Raw genomic sequence first — 25,247 nt, forward strand, 5'->3', positions numbered from 1 at the left:
GCTAGAGCCTGCCCTTGTACTCTTCCCCGGCAGCCGCCTCTGTGTTGTGACAGGTTTATCTGAGTGGGACTGTGAGGCATGCACCAGTAACTGTGCTGACAAGAGTTTAAAGTCATTTTTACCAGCACACTGGCAACACACGGAGAAAGCCCTTGAGAGGCTGGAATGGGAGTGCTTGACCTTAGCAGAGGCCGCATCTAGATTGAGGCTGCATCAAGCTTGGCTGTGGGTAGGCCTTGCTGCCTCTTCTAGTGGAAAGGGGGAGGGGAGAAATGACAGGAGGATGTTGAGTTAATATGTCCCTCAACAGAAATCCCTTCAACTTGAGACCCTGCTTAACAATGTTCTATGAGAACAAGTGCTGAGAAATTCTCTAACTTCTGTAGTGATTACATTTTAATTAATGCCTTTAAATAAATTACCTGTCAGGGCCATCCTCTGATAGCCCAATATAATTTCCTAAAATTTTCTAAGCAGAATTTTACAAAATAGCTTATTAAAAATATGTATGGTGGCAAATTCTGCCTCCCTTCACTGGTAAGAAGGATCCTGAAATGCGTTTATTTTTAAAGAAAGTACTTGAAAGAAAAAAATAAGAATTTTTTTCTGCTCCCAAAATTACTTCTATTTCCTTCCTCTTTCCCTCTATATGGCTTCCTGTGTCAGACTATAAAAGCGAAAGCATAGCACTAATTACTAGCTCTTTTCTCCAATTGACCTGCACCTATATTCTGGCTTTGTGCACTTAAAATGCCATAGTAAGGTACTAACACTTCTAAGGCAAGTTGACATACATAAGATGGAAAAATCAGTGCCATGCATGATCCAGATACTCCACCCAGCCATGCCCATACCCAAGACCTGCCAAAGCAATAACTAGCTGCCTAGTTCAAATTAATGTATTTCTTCATTTGTGTGGCCAAATTCATGTTCATAATTCTTTATGTACTGTTATTTAGTTGTAACCAGAAAGTATGAGCACACAATCACATTTTCTAAATGTGTTGAAAATAATGCCTATGAAGAAAACAAGGCCTTCAGGTAAATATATGGCAAATTTATTTCAAGACCTTGTTCAACTGCAATTGCCAGAAAATTGCTCCAATTTTCTTTCTCCTCTAAATCCCCTAATACTTTGTGTGTATGGATTGAGCACGTAGCTACTTTCTATCTCAGACCAGAGTTCAATTGGCAAGCATTTATTAAGAGCCAGCATATATGTCTCTCTGATCATCTTTCCCAGACTCTAAAGCTCTGTGAGAACCTACATCTGACACAACCCTAGATGACTAAAGGGCACTGAGACACTCATATAATATCTGAGCTATTTAAAAAGATACGTCTATTTCTTTAGACATTAAAAAACAAACCTGAATCCAAAAGCAACACCTTCAGAGATATAGGTGTTTCACTTTTATTCTTTTCTTATACCACAAAAAATAACCAACATTCCCATTTTTCCATATGACCAGGAACTTTTCAAAGGCAAAAACCTACATCTGACACAACCCTAGATGACTAAAGGGCACTGAGACACTCATATAATATCTGAGCTATTTAAAAAGATACGTCTATTTCTTTAGACATTAAAAAACAAACCTGAATCCAAAAGCAACACCTTCAGAGATATAGGTGTTTCGCTTTTATTCTTTTCTTATACCACAAAAAATAACCAACATTCCCATTTTTCCATATGACCAGGAACTTTTCAAAGGCAAAAACTATACCCTTTTCTGTCTGTTGCACATGCCATTCATAGTTAACACTTCCTGGGATCCTGCCTTGTGCTCTATTCTACCTCAAAAGAGCTCTAACACTACCTTACCCTCTTCTACCCTATGCCTTAGAGGAGGAGGCCCCCCTTTCCCACCAAGGCTGACCCTTCCTCACCTGTGCAAGCGAAATCATCTTTCCCCCTCCTTGTCTCATTGCTCCATCAGTTCTACATCTCTCTCCCCCATCTTCATTGTTCTGCCACTGATTGTGTCCTTCTGCTTGCAAGCTTAATACCAGGGTCCCTAACATTTTGCTTAAGATGAACTGCCTATTAATGCCAAAAGAACTTGAGGTAGCCTTTTTTTCAGGAGGGAAAAAACTACATTTTAATGAAATTTTGTGTCCTCCATTGCCCCTAAGAGTGCCATTAATTGGCACATTAATTGGCACATAAATTGGCACATAAATATTGGTACATTAATTGGCACATAAATATTGGCACATTAATTGGCACACAATTGGCACATTAATTGGCACATAAATATTTTTAAATTTCATTGAAATAACCTTCTTTTGCCCTCTCCAGCTTCTGCCATAGATATACATACATACATATGTGTGTGTGTGTGTGTGTGTGTGTGTATGTATATATACACACACACATACACACACACACTACAGGCCCGGTGCACGAATTCGTGCACGGGTGGGGTCCGGCCAGCCCGCCCCTATCAGGCCAGGCCAGCTGGGGGCAGGGGACGCGGGAGGTTGGCTGGCCAGCCCCACCCCCGATCAGAGTTGGCCTGTCGGCCTTCCCCCAATCGGGGTAGGGGTGAGGGGGCGATCGGGGGTGGGGCTGGCCAGGGAAAGGGGTCGCAACTGGCTAGAGGAAGGGGCCTCAGGTGTTTGGCTGGCTGGTCCTGCCCCCTGGTCAAACTCCCAATCGAACCCCCAGCAGAGGGGACAATTTGCATATTAGCCTTTTATTATATAGGATGTGTGTGTGTGCGTGCCCCCCCACACACACACACACACTCACTCTAGAGGCCCAGTGCATGAAATTCGTGCACTCGGGGTGGGGGGAGAGGGGGTCCCCTCAGCCTGGATTGTGAGAGAGCACAGGCCAGGCTGAGGGACCTCACCAGTGCATGATTGGGACTGGGAGGGATGTGGAAGTTGGTCAGCCGGGGAGGGACTACGGGAGGGCTCCAGAGCGTGTCCAGCCCATCTTGCTCAGTCCTGACTGGCCGGACCCCAGCAGCAAGCTAACCTACTGGTTGGAGCATCTTTCCCCTGGTGGTCAGTGCACATCATAGCAACTGGTTGACTGGTCAACTGTCTGCCCCCTGGTAGTCAGTGCACATCATAGCCAAGTGGTTGAGTGGCCTTAGCATATCATTAGCATATTACGCTTTGATTGGTTGAATGGCCAACTGGACAACCGGACACTTAGCATATTAGGCTTTTATTATATAGGATATATCTCCTTGTCTTTGCACAGCCAAACTTCTTTTAAAAGCAGATTCCACTTCTCAACATGCCCCTTCCTCTCTAACCCCCTGTAAACTAGATTTCAGGCCCACCATTCTCATAACCCTGATGACCATTCAGACAGCAATTACTTCAGTTTCCTTCTCTCTGACAAGCCTGCAGCCACAGGCAGCACGTCCTCCTGCTGACTGGCTCCCCCACCTGCCTAGGGAGCACTGCCATCACCAGGGCAGCTCTGCAACTCTCTGACTAGGCCCCTTACATCTCCTTCTGGGCTTTTTCTTCTCCTGCTTACTAAATCTTTTGCTCGTCTCCCATGCTCCAGTATCTCTGGTCTAGTTTCTTGCCAGACAGTTCCACTTGGCAGTCCAACATTTTCTGAAAATGAAAATGTTTATTAACACAAATCCCCTAAGTAATTTCTACTGGATCAAGATATCTATCAGTCACCATCAATTCGTTTTTCTTCTGTGCTCCTCTATTCATAAACACCGACTCCTGTCCATTCTCAAATAACCTTTTATTTCTACTGCCACCATACTAGTCAGACCCTTATCACCCCATACTTTGATTACCACAAGTCTCCATTAGCTCATTTCCATTCCAATCCTGCATTATCATGGGAAATTTCTTTTTCAAAATTTATGTCATTTTTCCTCTCTTAGAACAACCTCTCCATTACTTATCTGAATTAAGTTGCACTCACCGATCCCAGCTCAGCTCATGTTTCATCTGTTCTGCAAAGACTTTTTCAAATACCCCAAGGGTCTGCTGTCTAACAGGGCTCCTGGTACCATTCACTGATACCAGCTGCCTTTTAATGGCACAGTTATCCATCTTTTTATGAATAAGAAGACCTGACTTAAGATTGCAAGACTCTGAAATGAAGAGACCAGTATCAGGCCTCTTTGCACCCCTGGCACCTAGAGCACCACTATTCAGTCATATGAATATGTATTTAAAGCGTTTGATGAATTAACCTTTTGCACTCGGATGTCGAGTGACTCGACACGGTTAGCATCGGTAGCAGCTCGAGAAAAAAGCAAGCGAGTGCAAAGGGTTAAATTTCTACTAAATATGAAGAGAGTTCCAATATACCTTTTACCCAGCTAATGCTATCATCTTATATAAGCATATATTTTTATCAAAACTAAAAAATTAACGTAAGTACATTACTATTGATCAGATTATAAACTTTCTTCCGAGTTCCCCAGTTTGTCCACTAAAATCATGCTCGAGGATGTTACACTGCATTCAGAGAGGTTCTGATTTTTCCCTTGTTATCATTCCAAAATAATAAAGCCATTTTCAAGATTTTATGAATGGCAATATCCACATTATAGTCAAATTGCTTAACAGAATACTCCTTGAGCTTAGGTGAGAAATAAATTGAGAGTGGGCTACCATAAACCCATTTTACAAATCATCCATTATACATTAAAGATATCAAACAAACAAACAAAAGCACACTCAGTTGAGAGACCTATAGAAAAGAGCAATCTTTATCATATAAAATTATAAGATTAAATAAGTCACCAAAAGCATATGACAAAAATTAAGACAAATACACTGAAATACTATAATGGGTTTTAAAATGTTTACATCAGTAAAACAAACCACTTTCTGTATTCAGTGGTCATTTTTAAGCTTCTCTGTAAGTTTTCACCTTAGAAACTACCTTAGCAATAGAGTGGCAGATGCACTTATAATTGATAATGACTCCCAATTAGTCAGTAAAACCAATGTATTAGAGGCAATCTATATATATAAAAAGCTATTATGCAAAGTGTCCCCTCAGGAATTCGACCAGGAGACCGGGTTCCAATCACTTGCTATAATGTGCGCTGACCACCAGGAGGCGGTGCGAAACAAAGGAAGGCCCTGGCAAGCAGCCTGACGGCCCCGATTGCCACCCAGGCCTAGGGACCCTACCTGTGCACAAATTTCGTGCACCGGACCTCTAGTCTTTAAATAAAAACACTAATGTCACCAACAACTAACCTGAACTTCACCCTTTCTTCTATCTGTAATAAAAGTGTAATATGCTAATTAGACCAGAGATCCTTCCAGACGACCTTCTGCATGAAGCCAGGGCTGCGAGGGAAGCCTGGGTCCCAGGTGCCTGCTGGCAGCCGGAGGGAGGCCCAAGTTCTGGGTGCCTGCCAGCGGCCGAAGGGAAGCCCGGGTCCCGGGTGCCAGAGGAAAGCCAGTGCCAGCAGCCGGGGAAAGGAAGGCCTACTGGTGCACTAATTTCGTGCATCGGGCCTCTAGTTTTAAATAAATTGCTTTAACTTGTCAGATTAAAAACAAACAAAAAAACACACAAGAATTCAATATATATTTTAAAAAATCTCTATCAAGTCTTCTCAACAACAGAGAACAACTCAAAGCAGACTCCCTGGAAACAGAGTCAGTTCTCTGTGGATATTGTTCAAGGAACTGAGATGAGCATCACCTCAGGGACTGTCCTACAACACAGGAAAAGCTTGCTCACTTTTCCCTTGTCCTCTGATCTCTGCCTCTGCCCCATCAGTGTTAATTATGGAGCAATTAACCTGCAAAGGTTTACTACTTTAACCTCTAGTCACACTCACACTAAGAAACACAGACAGAAGGAAAGGAAATGGATAAGAGCACTGATTTGTTACTAAGATAATTTAAGATAAATCCCCACTCACGATAATTATAATTCTGCAGTTTAAAAAGTTTTACTTCTGAAGAAAAAAATCAAAACTATCAAGCCAAAGAATCAAAGAAGAGGGCACAGACCAATTAAATATTTAAATAAAATACACTCTCTATGTAACCAAAATTGAGAAACTAGGCAGAAGTTTTCTTTCCACCACCCTGCATTTCTTCTACACTATCAACAGCAGAAGAAACCTTAAAATCCTGCTTAGAAGCATGATACCCTGTAGCAATGAGAACATTTAGTGCCATATCTTAGTTACTTAAAAAAAAAAAAAAAAGGTAAGAAAGCTATGTAGTCTAATGAGGAGTGACAAATAGGACAACGAACAAAATAGAAGAAATATTCATTGGCAAAACTTGAGACAATATAAGCATCATAAAGAATAATAACTGTTGCCCTAACTGGTTTGGCTCAGTGGATAGAGCATCGGCCTGCAGACTAAAGGGTCCCAGGCTCGATTCTGGTCAAGGGCGTGTACCTTGGTTGTGGGCACATCCCCAGTAGGGGGTGTGCAAGAGGCAGCTGATTGATGTTTCTCTCTCATCAATGTTTCTAACTCTCTACCCCTCTCCCTTCCTCTCTGTAAAAAATCAAGAAAATATATTTTAAAAAATAATAATAACTGTAATAGATTATAACACATTTTTAACAAGTTTCCAGGACTGAGCTGCTTTAGCAAATTAATCAAACCAAAGAAGGGGGTTGTTGGCAGCACAGATGACAACCTGGACTTGCAAGTGGCATCTGAAGTGGGGGTGGTGAGCTGTGTTGTAGGGCTGAGCCCTGAACCTGTGGAATCTAATGCTATTGCCAGATAGCATCAGAATTGAGGTGAATTGTAGGGTACCCAGATAGTATCAGAAAATAGCTTGGTGGTATGGGAAAACCATCCCCACATTGGAATTGAAATTGAGTGCAGAATTTTACAGGCCAACACCAGCCCATGTGAGGCCCAAGATAAAGTCATAGGAGATCTATCAGCATCAAGAATGGAGCACAAGTCCCTACCACCAAGTCCAGTGGTATACTGGCTACACCATCAGAACCTTGCCTAACTAGGGAGGTCTTAACATAAGAGGTAAGCAATCATTTATTCATAAGAATCAATAGAGACAGCCACTCTGGGAAATGAGTTGAACTGCCACCTGAAGGATGAGAATGAGAGCACCTTGCAGAGAGCTGGGAGAAGAGAATCAGAGATGAGAGAAAAGCAGTTGCAAAGGCCCAGAATAGGAAAGGCCCTGTAGCGACCAAGGAAGAAAAAGGAAGTCTGGTGGGAACCCAGGGAGCAAGAGAAAGTGTGGTACAATGCAAATATAACGGAAATCAGATCATGGTTTCAGACTCACCTAAGAATGCTGAGACCTTTAGGCTGTGGTGAGTTTTTTTGGTTTTAAGTTAGACTTTTAGTTTGTAGTTACTGGTATAAACTGGATCATAATCATGTGTTGGCTATGTGTTACAAATATCTTCTCTCAGTTTCTGGCCCGTCTTTTCCTTTTCTTTAGGATGTCTTTTGATAAACAAATGTTTTTAATTTTAACTGAGCAATATTAGCAATCTTTTTTCTTATAGTTTGAGCTTTTTGTGACCCAGTAAGAAACAAGATAAAAAAAGGTTCTTTTTCTGAAAAGGTCTTTTTGTTTTTCAGCTTGACTTCTGCACATGAGACAAGTAGATCTAATTTCACTTTTAGCACAAAAATAACTATCCCCCTGATACTATTTACTATTGTCCATCTTTCCCCACAACTGAGATGGTCCTTCTGACATTCGAGTGAACCTATTTTGGAGTACTTTACTTCATTGGCCTACATAAAGACTAGTAAGTCTTCAGCTGTGAGGAAGGCTGAACAGAGCCCCTGGAATGCTTTACCTTCCATAGTAGGAGGTAGGCTCTGTTCTGCCTGCAAGAAAACACATCCCCAAGCCTGTCTCAACACCTATCTTTGCTCAGAAACCATTCTGAGGTTATTAGCTGAAAGAAACCCAAAAGTAACCTCTGAGCTTTCAATCCCAGTAGACAGCAGCTTAACCTGTCTTTCTCCCCCTCAACAGTTTCTTCTCCCAGATTATTATTGTGCCTACAAATTGCTTTGGGTCAACCCAGAAACACTCTGGGGAAATAAATAAACATACAACATGACTGCCACTTTGCTTTGGGACCATAGTGGCACTGCCCTTATTGGTCACAGAAGACCACCTGGGCCAAGATAAACTCTCCCCTTTTTTATGAATCTACCAAAGGGGAAAATGTATGAGAACCACAAAGAGCAGACTAGCTGTGGAGTAAAAAGGGTTCAAGAAATGTGCCATTTTTAGTTTTTCTACAAAGTCTAGGGTGGGGGGAGAAGGGGTTCGCTCTAAATTCTTGATAATTATTAGGTCAACATTGTTATTTAAGTTTGTAATATTACTATATCCCAAGAATTAGCTGTTAATTAGACCGGATTAAGTAGGATAGACAAAATTTTCTCAAGATGGAGAAAGAGAGGCAGAGGAAAAGTACAGTTTATCATATGGCAATGAAATAATTTCAAAAATATGCTGGCATTGCATAATGATCCTTGACTGGCCTCTGGTGTGAGCCTTTTATTGTCCTCCTCTACCAGTCATCTCCCTCCCTCTCTCACTGCTCCTCATTCACCTGGTAACTACTACCCCATTCCCACTCCCCTTGTCCTTGGTTCATAAGTTTATATAAACATGAATTAATCATCTATGTATGTATCCTTCCCAAGAAACCACAAATACCAAAGAGGCAGGGACCAGTTCTCAGTAGTCATTGTGCCCCAGAACTTTTAAGCAGTGATTTTCATCCTTTTTCATCTCAAGGCTCAAATATATTACTAAAATTCTGTGGCACACCACCAATCTGACAAAAAAAAAAAATAAGTTTAACTTTTGATTCATTCACACTGGATGGCTATTGTCATTTTCTTTATTTGACTAGAGGGAAAATAGGTAGGGCTTGACTAAATAGTCAAGTATTGCATGTTTTTAAAATACATGCAGTACACCAGTTAAAAATCGCTGCTTTAAAGGATGACTCCAAGAATAGGAACAATTAGAAACAAGTAAACTGAAGGAACATTTGCTTTCATGTTTTCTCTTCTGATATGACTACATGAGCTGCTGGCTCCAATTATTTCTTCTAAATCTAAGCATAATCCCAACCAGTCATTATTATTTTTTAATATATTTTATTGATTTTTTACAGAGAGGAAGGGAGAGGGTCAGAGAGCTAGAAACATCGATGAGAGAGAAACATCGACCAGCTGCCTCCTGCACACCCCCTACCGGGGATGTGCCCGCAACCAATGTACATGCCCTTGACCGGAATCGAACCTGGGACCTTTCAGTCCGCAGACCGACGCTCTATCCAGTGAGCCAAACTGGTTTCGGCCCAACCAGTCATTATTATTCACTGTTAGTTAAAGCTTAAAAGTTTAGTGTGGCTAACTTATTTTCCATAATACCTCTGACAGTATAAACAAAACATAGCTTTGTTGTGTGTGTGTGTGTGTGTGTTTTAACCTGTCAACAGTTCAAGAAACTCCCCAACCCCTGGGCAATATTTAGAAACAAATTCAGTGTAAACTCAGGATCTCCAGGCTTCTGAACCATTGTCCAGTATTATCTCCTTATAATGCTATAGACAACTGTTTTCTGTCTACGTGTACTGCACCAAATATTTTATTTCACATCTAGATATTGTATAGTTCTAGTCCTGTAAAGCACAGGTTCAAACAATTTTTGTTGTCATTGGAACCTTTATAATTCTAAGACCAAAATTTCTTCTCCAGAAAATGTGCACCACTACCACCTCCCCACAGACACTCAATTCTGCAAACATTTCAGGGAATTAATGGACAGCCTAACACCCAAGCATGAAATCTGAGAAGATCCATGGACCTAGGTTTAAAACACCTGCCTTGCAGTGGTGTTTATGAAGACTCTTGATTCTTACATATGAGAGTAAGTGACAACACACAGGAAGAAACCTGAGTCAAGGGTATCCAGGTAAACTATGGAATTAATATAATTCAGACAATTTATGCTAACCAATTAGTATGTGCATCAGGCACACCCAATTTCCATTTCCCTCACTGAACTCTGAACACTAAACACTGGGCAAGCCTATTAGCTGATAGGGATGAAGAAACTACTGATCTTAGTGTAAAAGAAAAAAAGAACACGGAGTTGAGGGAACAAAAAAAAAAAAGGACAAGTGTTAGTACGTGAGCTCTGAAGTCTATCTAAGTTTAGATCCCAGTTCTGCCACTTTGTCCCTTGTGTGGTCTTCATAAAACTACTTATCGCCTCCTTCAGGGCCTTGGTCTCGTTATTTGTAAAGCTGGAACAATAATCCTATTGCCTTCCACATGGGGTTGATGTAAAGATTAAACAAAATAACACATGCAAATGCTTAGAACAGTATAGTACCTGACAAAGAGCAAGTAGTCAATAAATATTTTCTGTTTTTTGTTACCCATTTTGGGGGGGAAATATAAGCCTGAGGATATAGCAAATCTAGAGAAATAACTAACACGAAGACTCCCAAGCTAAAAAAAAACCACAAAAAACAAACAAACACGACTCCATAGACATCAAAACAAATATGTTTACAAAACCATACAATATCAGAAAACTAGATAACACTTTAGAAACTATTAGCTCCATCCTTGAATTCTGCAGGCGAGAAAGTGGAATCCCTAAGATCATACTGTAAGTGACACCCAGGATAGTGTATTTCCGACTAGTCCATGTTTTCTTTCAATCTTGGTTCAAAATTGCGGAGGGAAAAATGCAAATGTGAAAATAGTTCAAAATAGAGTATTTGTTCCTTTAATAAATACTGAACATATCTTCATTAAATATTATAAACACAGTACTGCATGTGTATTGAACAAAAGTCACTGAGTACTCATTGTACAAATATTTAATGAAATTAATGAGCTACATATTGTTCTAGGCACCATGGCTATAAAAGTGAACAAGATCTCACTTGCTAGTGAAGGGAAAGTGACACACACATCAATAAATTAAGTGCCATACGGAAAATAAAACGGGTTAATGGGATAGAGAGTGAACTGGGTGAAGGAGCTACTAAAGTCTGCCAGCCAGGGAAGTCCTTTCTCAGGAGGTTACATCTGAGCTGGGACTTTAAGGATGACATGAGGAAGACCATGTCAAGACACAGAGGATGAGTTTCTAGAGGTGGAATAGCTGATGCACACACCCTCAGTCAAAAAGATGCCTGGGGTGACCCAGGGACAGAAGAAAAAGGCTAATGTGGCTGAAGGGCAGTCAAGTGAAGTGAGTGGTGTGTGAAGTCAGGGAGGCAGGTGAAGGGTAGGTTCACACAGTCTTGAAGGCCATGGTAAGAAACTTAAGCTTCATTCTAAGCAAAATGGGCAGCCATCAGAGAAAGGTTTTAAGCAGGGGAGCAACCGGATCCAATTTATATTTCAGAAAAAGATTACTCTGGTTGCTGTGTGCAGAATAAAGTGCAGAAAACAAATGCACAAACAAGCCTCATAAGGAGGAGACTACTAGAGACTAGAAGAAAGTTGTACCTGGGGCGAGGGAAAGATGGAAGATGTACTCACGCTTGAGGGAACAGTTTGGGGTCAGAAGAGACACCATTTTTGACATAAGAGAAAGTTTTTCTATTGAGATTGGATTCTTTCCCCTATGTCAGTCTCTAGGATACCAATAGTAAGAACCTGAGATCTGAGGGGTACTGGAAAGACAGCAAGAACAGTAAAGTACTAAGTAAGCACAAAATGTAATGGAAAATATCAATAATGAAAGCTACAGAACATAAGACACATATCACTGGTAAAAGAACAGACACTCAGTTCAACATAAGAGAATACAGTCCAGAAATGGACCCACACATAATGTCAATAGATTTTCAACAATGGTACAAAGGCAGTTCAATAGAGAAAAGACAGTATATTTAAAAAATTATGCTGAGCAACTAAACCACATGTCCATCTGGAAAATGGAAGGGAGGGAAAGAGAGAGAGGAAGAGGAAGAGAGGAGAAAGGAAGAAACTCAACCCACTTCTCATACCATAAATGAAAATTAACTGAAACTGGATCATAGGCCTAAACATAAAATTTCTAGAAGAAAATCAGGGAGAAAATCTTTGTGGTCTTGAATGAGGCAAAATATTACTGAGAGATAATACCAAAAGTAAGACTAATAAAGGAAAAATAAATCATAAATAAGAGTTCATCAATGTTACTTCTGTTCTTCAAAAGATACCATCCTCTCTAATAAAATGGTAATATGCAAATTAACCATCACTCCGCTACATAAGCCATGCCCATCAGCCAAGCCACGCCCACCAGCCAATCAGGGCGAGTATGCAAATTAACCCCAATCCAAGATGGCTACAGCCACAGTGAGCAAGGTTTCCCAAGTAACAGAGCAAGCCAAGCTTTCCATAGCCGTTGCAGGCCTAAGCCTCCACTCAAGCTACAAAGTTTCAATTATAGAAGGTAAACAAATTCAAACAAATGGAGGCAGAATGGAGTTTGAGAGAGCAGGCCAGGGTTGCCGGCGGCAACAGGGGAAGCAAAGCTTTCCGCACACCCTGGCCGGGCTCACCCACTTAAGTCTACAAAGTTTCAATTGTAGAAGGTGAATTAACTGCCACAGAGATGGCTGCCGCCCTGGAGGGAGCAGCAGGCTTGGCTCCGCTCCAGGCTACAAAGTTTCAATTGTAGAAGGAAAATAAATTCCAGATACCAGGGCCTCCCCTTGGGTTGCCAAGGGGCGTGGCCGGCCTGCAAACCACCACAGGCCCCTAGCTCAGGCTGCTCCATGCTCCAAGGGAACCCCACCCTGATCCGGGACACCCTTCAGGGCAAACCAGCTGGCCCCCACCCGTGCACCAGGCCTCTATCCTATCTAAGAAAAGAGTAATATGCAGATTGATCATCACTGCAACACACAATATAGCTGCCCCCATGTGGTTAAAGATCCTGCCCCCATGTAGACACAAGATGGCCACCACAAGATGGCCAGCAGGAGAGGGCAGTTGGGAGGCACCCGGCCTGCAGGGGAGGGCAGTTGAGAGGGACCAGGCTTGCAAGGGAGGGCAGTTGGAGGTGATCAACCCTGCAGGAGAGGGCAGTTAGGGGTGACCAGGCCGGCAGAGGAGGGAAGTTGGGGGCAAACAGGCTGGCAGGGGAGCAGTTAAGCATCAACCAGGCTGGCAGCGGAGTGGTTAGGGGGTGATCAGGCTGGCAGGCAGAAGCGGTTAGGGGCAATCAGGAAGGCAGGCAGGCAAGCAGTTGGGAGCCAGCAGTCCTGGATTGTGAGAGGGATGTCCGACTGCCCGTTTAGGCCCGATCCCTGGCATCGGGCCTAAACGGGCAGTCGGACATCCCTCCAGGAGTCCCAGATTGGAGAGGGTACAGGCTGGGCTGAGGGACAATCCCCCGCCATGCACGAATTTCGTGCACCGGGCTTCTAGTTAAAAAAATAAGACAACTACAGATTGTAAAAAAGATATTTGCAAAATACATAAGTTAATTATATCCAGAATATTAAAAAGCTTTCAAAACTTAATAAAAATAACTGGCAAGGAAAAAATGAGGTAAAGATACTTATCCAAGAAGATAGCAAATAAGCACCCCTTCAAAAATGACATTCAACGTCATTAGCTGTTATGGAAGTGCATAAAAACACAAGTTTCACCAATCAAAAATTGGACCTAAACAGATACTTTTCAAAAGAGAACATACAGAAGGACCTAAATAGACACTTTTCAAAAGAGGATATACAGAAGGACCTAAATAGACACTTTTCAAAAGAGGATATACAGAAGGCCAAGAGAAATATGAAAACACTACAGGACTCGTGCATGGATTCGTGCACGGATTCGTGCACGGGTGGGGTGCCTTGGCCTGGGCTGCAGGGATCCAACTGAAACCCGCAGTCCGACATCCCTTGAGGGGTCCTGGAGTGTGAGAGGGCACTCTGCAAAGTTGTTGTCGCTCAGCAGCTCTTGCATTGAGCATCTGCCCCCTGGTGGTCAATGAACACCATAGCTACCGGCCAGTTGGCTGGTCAGCCGGTCTCTTAGGCTTACATATATGTAGATGCTCAAAGTCACTAATCATCTGAGAGATGCAAATCAAAACGACAATGAGGTATCATCTCACACTTGTCAGAATGGCTATCATCAACAAACAAGTGCTGGCAAGGATGTGGAGAAAAAGGGACCCTCATGCCCTGCTAGTGGGAAAGCAGATTGGTGCAGCCATTGTGGAAAACAGTATGGAGTTTCCTCAAAAAATTAAAAATGGAACTCCCATTTGATCCAGTAATCCCACTTCTAGTAATATATCCCAAGAAATCAGTAACAACAATCAGAAAGGATATATGCTCATAGCAGCACAATTTACAATAGCTAAGATTTAGAAACAGCCTAAGTGCCCATCAGATGAATAGATTAAAAAACGGTGGTACATCTACACAATGGAATACTACGCTGCTGTAAAAAAAGAAGGAACTCTTACCATTTGCAACAGCATGGATGGTCCTAGAGAGCATTATGCTAAGTGAAATAAGCTAGTCCGAGAAAGATAAATATCACATGATATCACTCATTGGTGGAATATAATGAACAAAAATAGATCCAGAGACATAGAAGAATCGAATAGACCTTCCAACCTCAGAGGGACGGTAAGGGAGGGTGGGGGTAAGGGAGAGAGATCAACCAAAGAACTTGTATGCATGCATATAAGTCTAACCAATGGACACAGACACCGGGGGGGGGGGGAGGGGTGTTGAGGGCATGAGTGTGTGTGTGGGGGGGAAGACAAACAAAAACAACACAAATTCCACTACTGATCTGTCAGAAAACCTACAATTCCATGTGCTGATAAGGATGTGGAGCAAAACTCTCTCCCACATCTTAGTGAGACTACAAACACTGTGGTCACATTGAAAAACAATACGTTGGTTACTTAGAAAGTTAAATACAGACTTACCATATAACTCAGCAATCCCACTCCTATGTAATGATCCAAAAGAAATGAACACATATTCATTTACAAAAACCTGTATATGAATATTTATTGGAGCTTTATTCACAATCACCAAAAACTGGAGATAAATCCAACTGTTCTTCAAGGAGTAAACGGAACGGCTAAATAAAGTGTTACATCGGCACATTGGAATATATTATTCAGCTATACAAAGGAACGCATACTGATATAAACAACCAAATCATGTGTTGTGTTTAATGAAAGATGAAAATTCAAAAGACTACATACATGGTATATAATTCCATATATATGACAGCCTCAAAAAGGCCTACTTTGGGCCCTAGTTGGTGTGGCTCAGTTGGTTGGAGTGTCGTCCTGTGCACCGAAAGGTGGCGAGTTTGATTGCTAGTCAAGGTACATGCCCAGGTTTCAGGTTCCATTCCGGGCACTGCAGGAGGCAACCAATCAACATTTCTCTTGCACATTGATGTTTCTCTCTCGTCCTTCCTCTCCCTAAAAAAATCAATAAAAATATTTTAAAAGGCCCCCTCTGGGATAGGGAAAAGAACTGACTACAAAGAACAAAGGAATTCAAAGGAGTAAGGCAGAGCAGAAGAGAGATGATTCTAGTCAAGCATGTCAAACTCGCAGCTGGCAGGTTGCATGCCCACCAACTGCGAGTTTGACATGCTTGTTCTAGATCTTGATAGTGGTGGTAGATAGTTACATGACTGTATTCAATTGTCAAGTCTCACAGAACTGTATGCTAGAAGGGGTAAATTTTACTTTATGCAAATTATACGTTGATAAATGCAAATTTAAAAAAGAATACAGAATATATCAGCAATGAATGTGTGCTGCTAGATTCCTAATTCCACACATTCACAAGTATAAAGAAATATACAAATTTGTAAATGTATGCAACCTCGTTTTTATTATTTTTTATAATGTTTCCCTTTACTCTGCTATCCTTGGAAACTAAAGTTTTATTGAAATTAAAATGTGTTAATTAAAAGTTGATTAGGTATAGTAAAATGTAAAACCTGAAATCTTACAACTACCAAGACTTTAATAAGATGATTTAAATGTAATTTGAAGATCATTTCAAAATACATTTCAGAAAACATAGAAAAATATCATTCTAAGTGAAAATAAAATGTGCCCCTTTAATAGGACTTGGTAAAGGTACTTAAATATTTGCTGAATGAATGAGTAGATGTAATGATTAAATCACTCTTACTATTCCTAAAAGATTCTACCTTTTTGCAAAGATGCTTAGAACACTCAAAATCACCAATGCATTTTTTGGGTAAAAGAATTCCCTGACTGATTTCCAAGAGAGATTTGAGAAGGACACACACCAATCCTGCTTAAAACTTAGCTTAAGCCATTAACCTTTAACTGGCCTATTTGGAATGAGCCTACCTCATCCCTCCCTCCCAACTTCGAGGGACACAAGGCAGGCTGGGTCCACAAGGGAAAAGGTCTGACTAAATGGAAGTTGGTGATGTTGCTTGTAGGAACACTACTGGGAAGCAGTCAGTAAAAAAATTAGAAAAGATGTAGCAAAATGGAAAGAACAAACAAAAATGCAAAGCAATAAAAAAAAGGGTAACAATGTACAAGCTTGCAAACTGCTATGAGTGTAACCTGCTTCTCTGTAGCATTTCCATCAGGATCCCTGGGCCCCTACACAGGCCTGGAGTGAATGAAATGCAGATTCACAGACCTGGGAAACTGCTTTCTCGAGTGGAAGACCAATGTCCACAAGCCTTAAGCAATGTAAGATACACCCACCCGGACACACTAGGCAACTCTTGTAACACTGTGTGCTGAACTCTACCCTGACCTGTGGAAATACATTTATTAGGAGGAAGGAGGGAAAGAAGGGCTCCTTCTCCCCCCCACCAACCGCCCCCCGCTCCCGCCCCAACAAAAATGAAAATAGTAGCACTTCGTGGTAGCAACAATTAAAAAAAACAAAACCTGAGACTAGGTTCTAGAAATTTCTTCTAGATAAACTTTGCAATAGAAATTAATGGAGTACAGAACATTAAGGACAAATTAGAAATCCTGTCCTTTACCTAGGTTTTTTGGGAGTTCTGAAATGGAGGCAGAGCTGAAAAATGATTTAAATAATATGAGTCTTTGTTATGAGAAATTACTGCCTCTTAAGAGTCTCACTGAATTATAGCACAAAGATTAGATTATGACTACATCACTGATCGACAGTACATGAACCAGTTAAAAACGAGGGTGAAGTGCAGACCTACAACATAAAACTGCTTCCTTTGGCTTATGTGCAATCACAGCTTTATCATACTCCGTGAGAGTGGTGAGCAAAGCCTTACAATTGCAGAAAACCTGCCTTTGGCCCCCAACCTCCATCCCAGCAAGCTGCATACATACACGAAGCAGCCAGTGGCCAGAATATTTTATAATATTTAAGCTCCAGGCACATTGTTCAGTAAAGACAGTAACAAAGCTAGAATAACAATCTCTGATAAAATGCAAATCTAGGTTATAGCTCATTTTTTAAGTTTATCCTATATAATATACATTTTAAAAATAGCATTAGTAATCAGTTTGGAGAAGAACAAGAAAGGGAAGCTCACCTAATAAGTTTATTGAAAAGTATTTATTTAAAAAATAATGTAAAAGCTGAGCTGTTCACAAATCATGCTTCTAGCCCGTGAGATGAGTTTAACTGCCTACCTACACCAGAAAACCTCCTTACAGAGCCTGAGGCCTATGAGTCCAGTCCCCAGTGTCTCAGTTCCTCCAGGAAAGCAGAGGAGGAACAGGGCTTGGCTGCAAGTAATTCTGAGATGATCCCAGAGCAGGAATAGGGGCCTAGGGAAAATGAATCAGAGGAGGGAAACACAAAACAAGGATGTATTCTTGATCACTACACCAAGAGTTAGTTGATCATTACTATGGGCAACTTAAGCTCCACCCCGCTAGAACCCTTTGTGGAGGAATGTAGAAAGCACTTCAAAATTGTCCACCCAAGGGACAGGAGGGGCACATTCCACTGCCTAGCTGCCTGTAGATCCAGGATTTACCCCAAAGGGTGGTGACTCTCCCACCTTGCAGAGCTGCATATGCATAAATGAAGAGTGGAGTCCCACAAAGGCCCCAGGAAAAGCACTGTGGCTGAGCAGAGCTGTCCAGCCAGGCCATAGGTAAAGGCAATGGCTAGAGAGAAAGGGGTTATGAGTGGGCCCAGGAAGAACAACATTTGTGTCTCAGAAAGATAATAGCACAACTACTGCAAAACGAACAATACCTCTGGAAAGCCCTTTATTATCAAACACAGAAGAGATGAAAACTGGGCTCTTGGATACTTAATACATTTTTGCTTTTGTTTAAAAAGTAGTTATATTTTTTATTTTATTTCATATTTTGTGTTACTGGAGTCTGTGTTGTAAAAGAGGGGAAAACACACACACTCATTTTTATATTTGCCCAAATATTTATATCTTTTAGGTTTTTTTGCCAAATGCTAATCATTTTTTAAAGAGACTACAAGGGAAATTACCACAATGGTACATCTAAATGCCTCTGAAACTTAAAATGGCAGCTTTTAAATCTACAATGGAAAAAGAGTGACATATATTTGAAAACTGTCATACTGCAAAACCTCCTGCCAAAATGCCAATCTGGAATGTATACATATATAATTTAAGGGCCAATCATATGGCAAGGACAATAAAACAAAATACTAAGAGGAAGAAAAACCCCCAAAGGTATTGTCTTTCTTTTTCTTTTTCTTTTTTAAATAACTCCAACACATAGGGTAGTAAAGGCAAAGTCATTTAAATCATTTCCTTAGTAATACAAGTAATATTTAAATAGATTTAATAGTGCTGCTCCAAACCAATGAATTATGGGTTTAAAACCTATTAAAATGTAATGTTTTTTTCCTGAGCTGAGAGGAGAGAGATTTAAATCCACTGAATTTTAATATTTCAGCTTGAGCTGCAGGAGGTAGAGAAAGTCCAAATGAACTATTCCATCAGCACCATTCAAGCATGAACATTTTAATCAGTTTTACTTCCTTGGAGTTCTCTAACACAGTTTACGCTGTCATTCTGAAAGCACTTAACACAGAGAGTGTGAAAAACCACCAAGGCTTGTTATTGCCTTCACAATTGATGGCAAATAATTTTGCAGACTTCCTATCATTAAAATGTCACTGCTAAAAATTGAGGTTCAGCATTTCTTGTGCTAAACTGCATTTTCCTACAACACCATAGCATACCTGTTCTGAAGGATTTTTTAAGGGGTGTGCTTTTTTAAAAAAAAAAAATGCTTTATTTCTATTCTGTTTTTTCTCCAAAGAATTAGGTTTAAAAAGTGGGGGGAATCCACAGGAACCTCATTTCCTATTTTTACAAGCTAAACATTTTCTTTTCCAATGTTTATCCCTAATAAAACTTTTGTTTCTTAATAGTAGCTTCTTTGGTGAAATTTTATGAGGTTCCTATGTCAGCCTCCTTTATTAAGCATAACCACATTTACACAGCATGTGCTGATTATATAGTGTAATGGATTTAAAAAGCATTTTAAGATAGTCAGATGACTCAATTTAATAATATAGGAAATGAAAACATCATTTCTAATTAGATCATATTACTGATTTAAAACTACAATTTGTGTGTTGTTCCAACAGTGTGATCTCACAGAGATTCTAATTTAAAAACACAGTGGCTAGTAGGACACATGACAAGATCAAGCTAAATGCATAACACTCCCTTAGCCCATTTGGAGGGAACTCCAGGAAGGCTTCAAGGAAACATGAGCTACAACGAATTCAAAACAAAACACAAAATATTAATTGTAGAAAACACAGGAATTTTCCTGTTTTTTTCCTTATAAATAAAAGACAAGTAATATTTAACTTATTTCAATCTATCAACAGTTTTAAACTGAACATGACCTGTGAAAGAAATCATTATAACTGTGTTTCATTCCATTAAGCACAACTAGCTTATTGTCAGGAGAACAAGCAGCCTCTGCAGGTTCCGGGCTCACTTGAGCATTTTGCATTTAAACGGCATGGATCACTGGTTTGGCTCATTTACCAATGAAGATAGAATAATATTGCAGAGTTAAAAAGGTGCTTCATCAGATTTCATTAAATCTGGGAACATTTGCACTTGTCTGGATGGTGTGCATACATATAAAAAAGATACATATGTAGTGATAAATAAATGAAGGTCTGCAGATGCTTAGATGGGTCTTTTCTTCCCAGGAGAAAAACTTTCATCCCTTCAGTGCTGAAAATCATTGCAGACTACAGTCTAAGACTCAAGTAACAATCTAAAATTAACCCCTCATCACTTTTGCTTGCAGGTCAAATCACCTCACAACTCAGCCATGCCCAAGGGTAACAGCAGGTGCATTTAAAATTCCACAATGTTACAACTCAGAAAGTACTAGACACAAGGCACTACCGGGGCTGAAACAAAGACCAAGGAGACAGAACAGCAGCAGCAGAAATGCATCATGTGAGTTTATTTTCAAGCTCTTTCCTTCTCCCTAAAACTGTGGGGTTTGTTTTTCTATTTCTGCAACCTATTTTTCAGAAGTCAGACTATGTGATTTAGACTTCATTTTCTGCTCAGATACAAATAATCTGGAATTGCTACCAGGTCCACCAGCTCTACACAGACAGCATGCAGCTCTACTGAGTTAGTTCTTCAAATAAGTTTTTAGATCACAAGATTAAATTAGTTTTATTTTAATAATTAAATCCATATATACACTATATCAGTTATTCCGCTACAGTCTAATAAATCGCCCGTTCCCTGAGAAAAGGCAACCTGCCATCCCATTCAAAGCAAAGTATGCAAAATGAAATAGATACAAAAGAGTAATAAAATATACTTTATGTGAAGGGAAGGGAACTTGTTCTGATTTTTATATCTTCCCTCATATTTTTAAGCAACATCCAACACAAAACAATGTTTTTTATTTAGATTAATCTCTCCACTGTACAGACAGTAACTAAACTAATAAGACTCAAAAAGGAAACAAAGTAAGTGTTCTGTTTTTCTAGAGAAGACTGCCAACCAGACGTAAGGTAGGATGGATACCTATATTTTAGTAGTTCCTACAAACAATGAACACTAAGCCAGAAATGACCCAGCAAGCTCGCATTCCACCCATTCTCACTCCTTCACCAGCAAACGGTGCAGTACCTGACAAATGTAGGTTCTATCCTTAGTGACCTAATAATACCTAGTGACCTAATAATACAACCCAACGTGAACACAGCACACATTTCAAGCAAGCACAACTGGTATCTATCCTATATAATAAAAGCCTAATATGCAAATTGTCCCCTCAGGCGGTTGTTCGACCGCTCGCTATGATGTGCGCTGACCACCAAGGGGTGGCGCGGAATATGGCGTACATCTGCAATGCAATGCTGGCAGCAGACAGCAATGGAGGCACTGCTGGTCCCTGCTGGTCCCGACCGGCCCCGACGAGAGTGGGACTACGACGGGATGGTGGAGTAGGTGAATGGGCGGTGCCAGACCAAGGTGGGTGCAAGCAGGGGCCCGATTGCCCCACAGACAGCGACCCAGTGATGGCGGCAGGGGGCAGGGCTGCCGCCTGGCTCCCAAGTGCTGAGGGAGCCAGTCAAGAGGCCTGGCCCCGATCGATCACCCCGCAGGCGGGATGGAGGAGCAGGTGAGGGGGCAAAGCCAGGCCAAGGCAGGGTGCCAGGAGGGGCTGCAGGGCTGTGAGGCTGTGGGCACAAGCTGGGGCCCGATCTCTGCAGGCCACCCCGAGGGACCCCACCCATGCACAAATTCATGCACCAGGCCTCTAGTCTATATATATAAAAGCCTAAGCAACCATTAGACTGTTTGACCGGTAGCTATGATGCACACTGACCACCAGGGGGAGGGTGGGAAGAGATTAATCAAAGATCTTATATGCATACTAGAGGCCCAGTGCACAGATTTGTGCACCAGTGGGGTCCCTCGGTCTGCCTCTGGGGATCAGGCTGAAACCAGCAGTCCAACATCCCCCGAAGGGTCCAGATTGCAAGAGGGCGTAGGCCAGGCCAAGGGACCCCACCGGTGCACGAATCCGTGCATGGGGCCTCTAGTTTTACATATAATTCTAACTTTAAAAACATCACTCTGAAATTTTGGAAAATAACTAATTGTGAAATGTATTCCTCTCTCATCTCTCCCCCAAACCCTCAGGGAAGAAAATGTGTGACAAATGAGTCTACATGGCTTGTTCTGATTCAGCCTCTTCTTTCCAAGGGCACTTCTGAAGAAATAAAGGTCACTTTATTCCATGTATTACGTTTTCTAATTTACTATCAGTATTTTCGTGTGGTCAGAGGGACAGAAAATAAAGCTCAAAACAGCTCATTAAAAAACAAGCTACAATCAGACTATCTGCTCAACCACCATTGCAGTCAGACTAGAGTTCTGATTTCCTTGTTAAAAGACAGAGGCATAATTGAAGCAATATCTTCACTTCAGATTGATTATCAAGCGACCCTTATCCGCATCTTCACTCCGCAATTTGAATTTTAATGAAAGTAAATGCAATAATTAGCATTTCAAAGTGTGTTTGATACACTGGGGGGGAAAAAGAGAGAGGACTTTTGTGTATAATCTATACACAAAAGAAAAAAATTGGGAGGCAGAAAGAGGCAAGTACTGTTGTAGAGTCTTCATTACAATAAGGAAGGAACTGCTTGTACCAGCCACATAAATAGAGATTTGAATACTGTGCTCTTTCAGCTACAAGTTCTCAATTTCTAAGTTTTAGCACCTTATTTTATCACTTGTTACCTTAATCTGGAGTGAACAAAAATACAAGTGGAGTTGGAGTGACTGCCCAAATCTATGAATTCCAGCAACATTATTAATGCTACTATCACCAGGAAAGATTTTATAACTGGGCCACTGATTTTCTAAAAGATGTTGTTCATCTAGCATTTCTACTACAAATGGACGCTAGTCCATAAGAACCACTCATCACAGAATAGAGTAGCAGGGTGATGCAAAAATTTTATTTCATTAAAAATGATATTAAGATACTGTTATCTAGTATTTGAGGAAAGATAAAAGAAATCAGGTCATTTTAATATCAGGAAGATATGAATCTTTTTCTGGCATAGGTTAGCAACAGAAGCTGATTGCAAAGGAAAGAAATATTATGAAAACTATCCAGTCTCTTTAGGGGAGAGTTTTCAGGAATATGTGAACTTGAATTGGTGAGAGTACCATCCAAAGTTTCTAAGGTAGCCACCAAAATTCACATGAGATTAAAGGTAAAGTGCTTTATTTCATTTTGTGGTCCTCTACTGCCTTTTGCCCTTTTGATGGAATGGAATTTAAAAGAGAATGAGAGAACTGATGACAAACACCAAGATCAGAGCTAAAATGGAAAGGCCACGTACCCCAATGATGGCGTTCAGTTCTGCCATGGTCACCTGCTTGGCCCGTTCCACAGCCTGCACCACTTGTTGCTGGTGCTATAAATGAAGATCAGAAACAGAATACAATTATTTGTTTTCTAGTAGATCAAGAATAGCTTTCCCTAGCATGTCCTCTAACTTCAATTACATGCAAAACAGGATTTAGGGGTCTCCACATTTCAAAGAAACGCCCGGGTAGTAGATGACTAAACATCTATAGTACATTTGGGTCTAGACTGCTGAGAAGCAACTGGGCATCCAACTGTGCCCCCATGAAGGATGCTCCCTTACAACTGGTAAAAGCAGCTTAAATTATACTTTCATCTCCATGGTACACTTTGACTCAACCTCTTCCCACCAGTTCTAACAAACAAAATACAACAACCCATTTCATCCGCTTTCTTTGTACTCCCTCTTCTCTACCTACCTACATAAAAAAATATTAAAAATATTTCCTAGAAACACTTATTTTTTAAATTTCTCCTAATTTTGTTGAACACTAGAACAGTGGTTCTCAACCTTTCTAATGCCGCAACCTTTTAATACAGTTCCTCATGTTGTGGTGACCCCCAACCATACAATTATTTTCGTTGCTACTTCATAACTGTAATTTTGCTACTGTTATGAATCGTAATGTAAATATCTGTGTTTTCCGATGGTCTGAGGCGACCCTGCTAGCGGTTCTCAACCTGTGAGTCGCAACCCACAGGTTGAGAACCGCTGCTGTAGAGCCTAAGACCATCGGAAAACACAGATATTTACATTATGATTCATTAACAGTAGCAAAATTACAGTTATGAAGTAGCAACAAAAATAATTGTATAGTTGGGAGTCACCACAACATGAGGAACTGTATTAAAGGGTCGCGGTATTAGAAAGGTTGAGAACCACTGCACTAGAAGGATATGCAGAATTGAACTTTTATGTTTCATCTATAAATGTGAAAAGAGTTCATATCTTAATGTAATAAAGGGCTACATATTTGAAAGGGATTAAAAATGTACAACTCTTGCTACTAGTCAAGTTTAAAAATTCCAGGTATTTCTTTTAAATGCAATGGAAAAACTAAAACCTACAAGTTTAAGTCATTTTTTGCGGGGGGAGGGGGGACTAAAATGGATAGTATACGGTCATTTCTCTATCCATGATTCAGTTCTACAAAGAATGATCTTGATTTACTATTATCTTACTCATGTTAGTAAATTGTGTGATATTAGAAAAATTAAATAGCACAGAAGTCTCCACATGGAGGCCCTCACATCTGGACATACCTAAGTGCCCTAAATACAAATACCTTTCTCACCTAAATACACAACATTCTAGGATCAGTCTAAAATAGGTCTCTTCTGCACTCCTTTTAACTCAGTTTAGTGAATGAAGAGCCAAAGGGACTGTGCTGTGTCCCTGGGAACAGTCTTGTTTTGGTTGATCCCAACTGAGAAAAATAACTAACTTTCTCCACTGCTTTGAAGTGAATATGAAGCTCAGTTATCATACTAAGTAGTACATACAAAGAGCTAAGCCATCGTGAAACATGAAATTCCCCTTGAGCTACCTGGTACTACACATTCCAAAACCCTCAAATAAATAATTACTGAGGTTAACTAGGGTGACCACCATTTCCACCTCCCAGCTGTATAGGGGTAGTGGAGGAGGTGATGTGGGAGAGGAAACTGTTTTAAATCAGTTATCTACATGTGGTGTTTTCACCCCTGATTTCCTAATAGTAATATGTATTTTGTGCCTATAACTAATGGGGAAAAACATGTCAAATAATAGATCATTGCATTTGAAGCTTTTAATAAACTCTAAACATTAAATATACCTTTGATTATTTTTAATTGTAAGACTTTTAAAACAAGGGCTTAAGAAGCAATCC

At 40.6% G+C, this 25,247-nt stretch overlaps 1 protein-coding gene across 6 annotated transcripts in view; it reads right to left on the reverse strand.

Annotated features, from left to right (window-relative positions):
* LOC307111319 (transducin-like enhancer protein 4) overlaps nt 1-25,247 on the reverse strand; it is a 155,379-nt gene that overhangs the window by 79,619 nt on the left and 50,513 nt on the right. For 4 of the 6 annotated variants that reach the window (XM_079791111.1, XM_079791110.1, XM_079791109.1 and 1 more), the window contains exon 6: nt 23,351-23,425. The exons of the other annotated variants lie outside the window; for them this stretch is intronic. In XM_079791111.1, the coding sequence (XP_079647237.1) occupies nt 23,351-23,425 (75 nt within the window). The remainder of the gene's footprint in view (nt 1-23,350; nt 23,426-25,247) is intronic. 6 annotated transcript variants of the gene reach the window in all.

Source organism: Cnephaeus nilssonii (assembly GCF_951640355.1).
Source record: "Cnephaeus nilssonii genome assembly, chromosome: 14".
In the NCBI taxonomy this organism is placed as follows: domain Eukaryota; kingdom Metazoa; phylum Chordata; class Mammalia; order Chiroptera; family Vespertilionidae; genus Cnephaeus; species Cnephaeus nilssonii.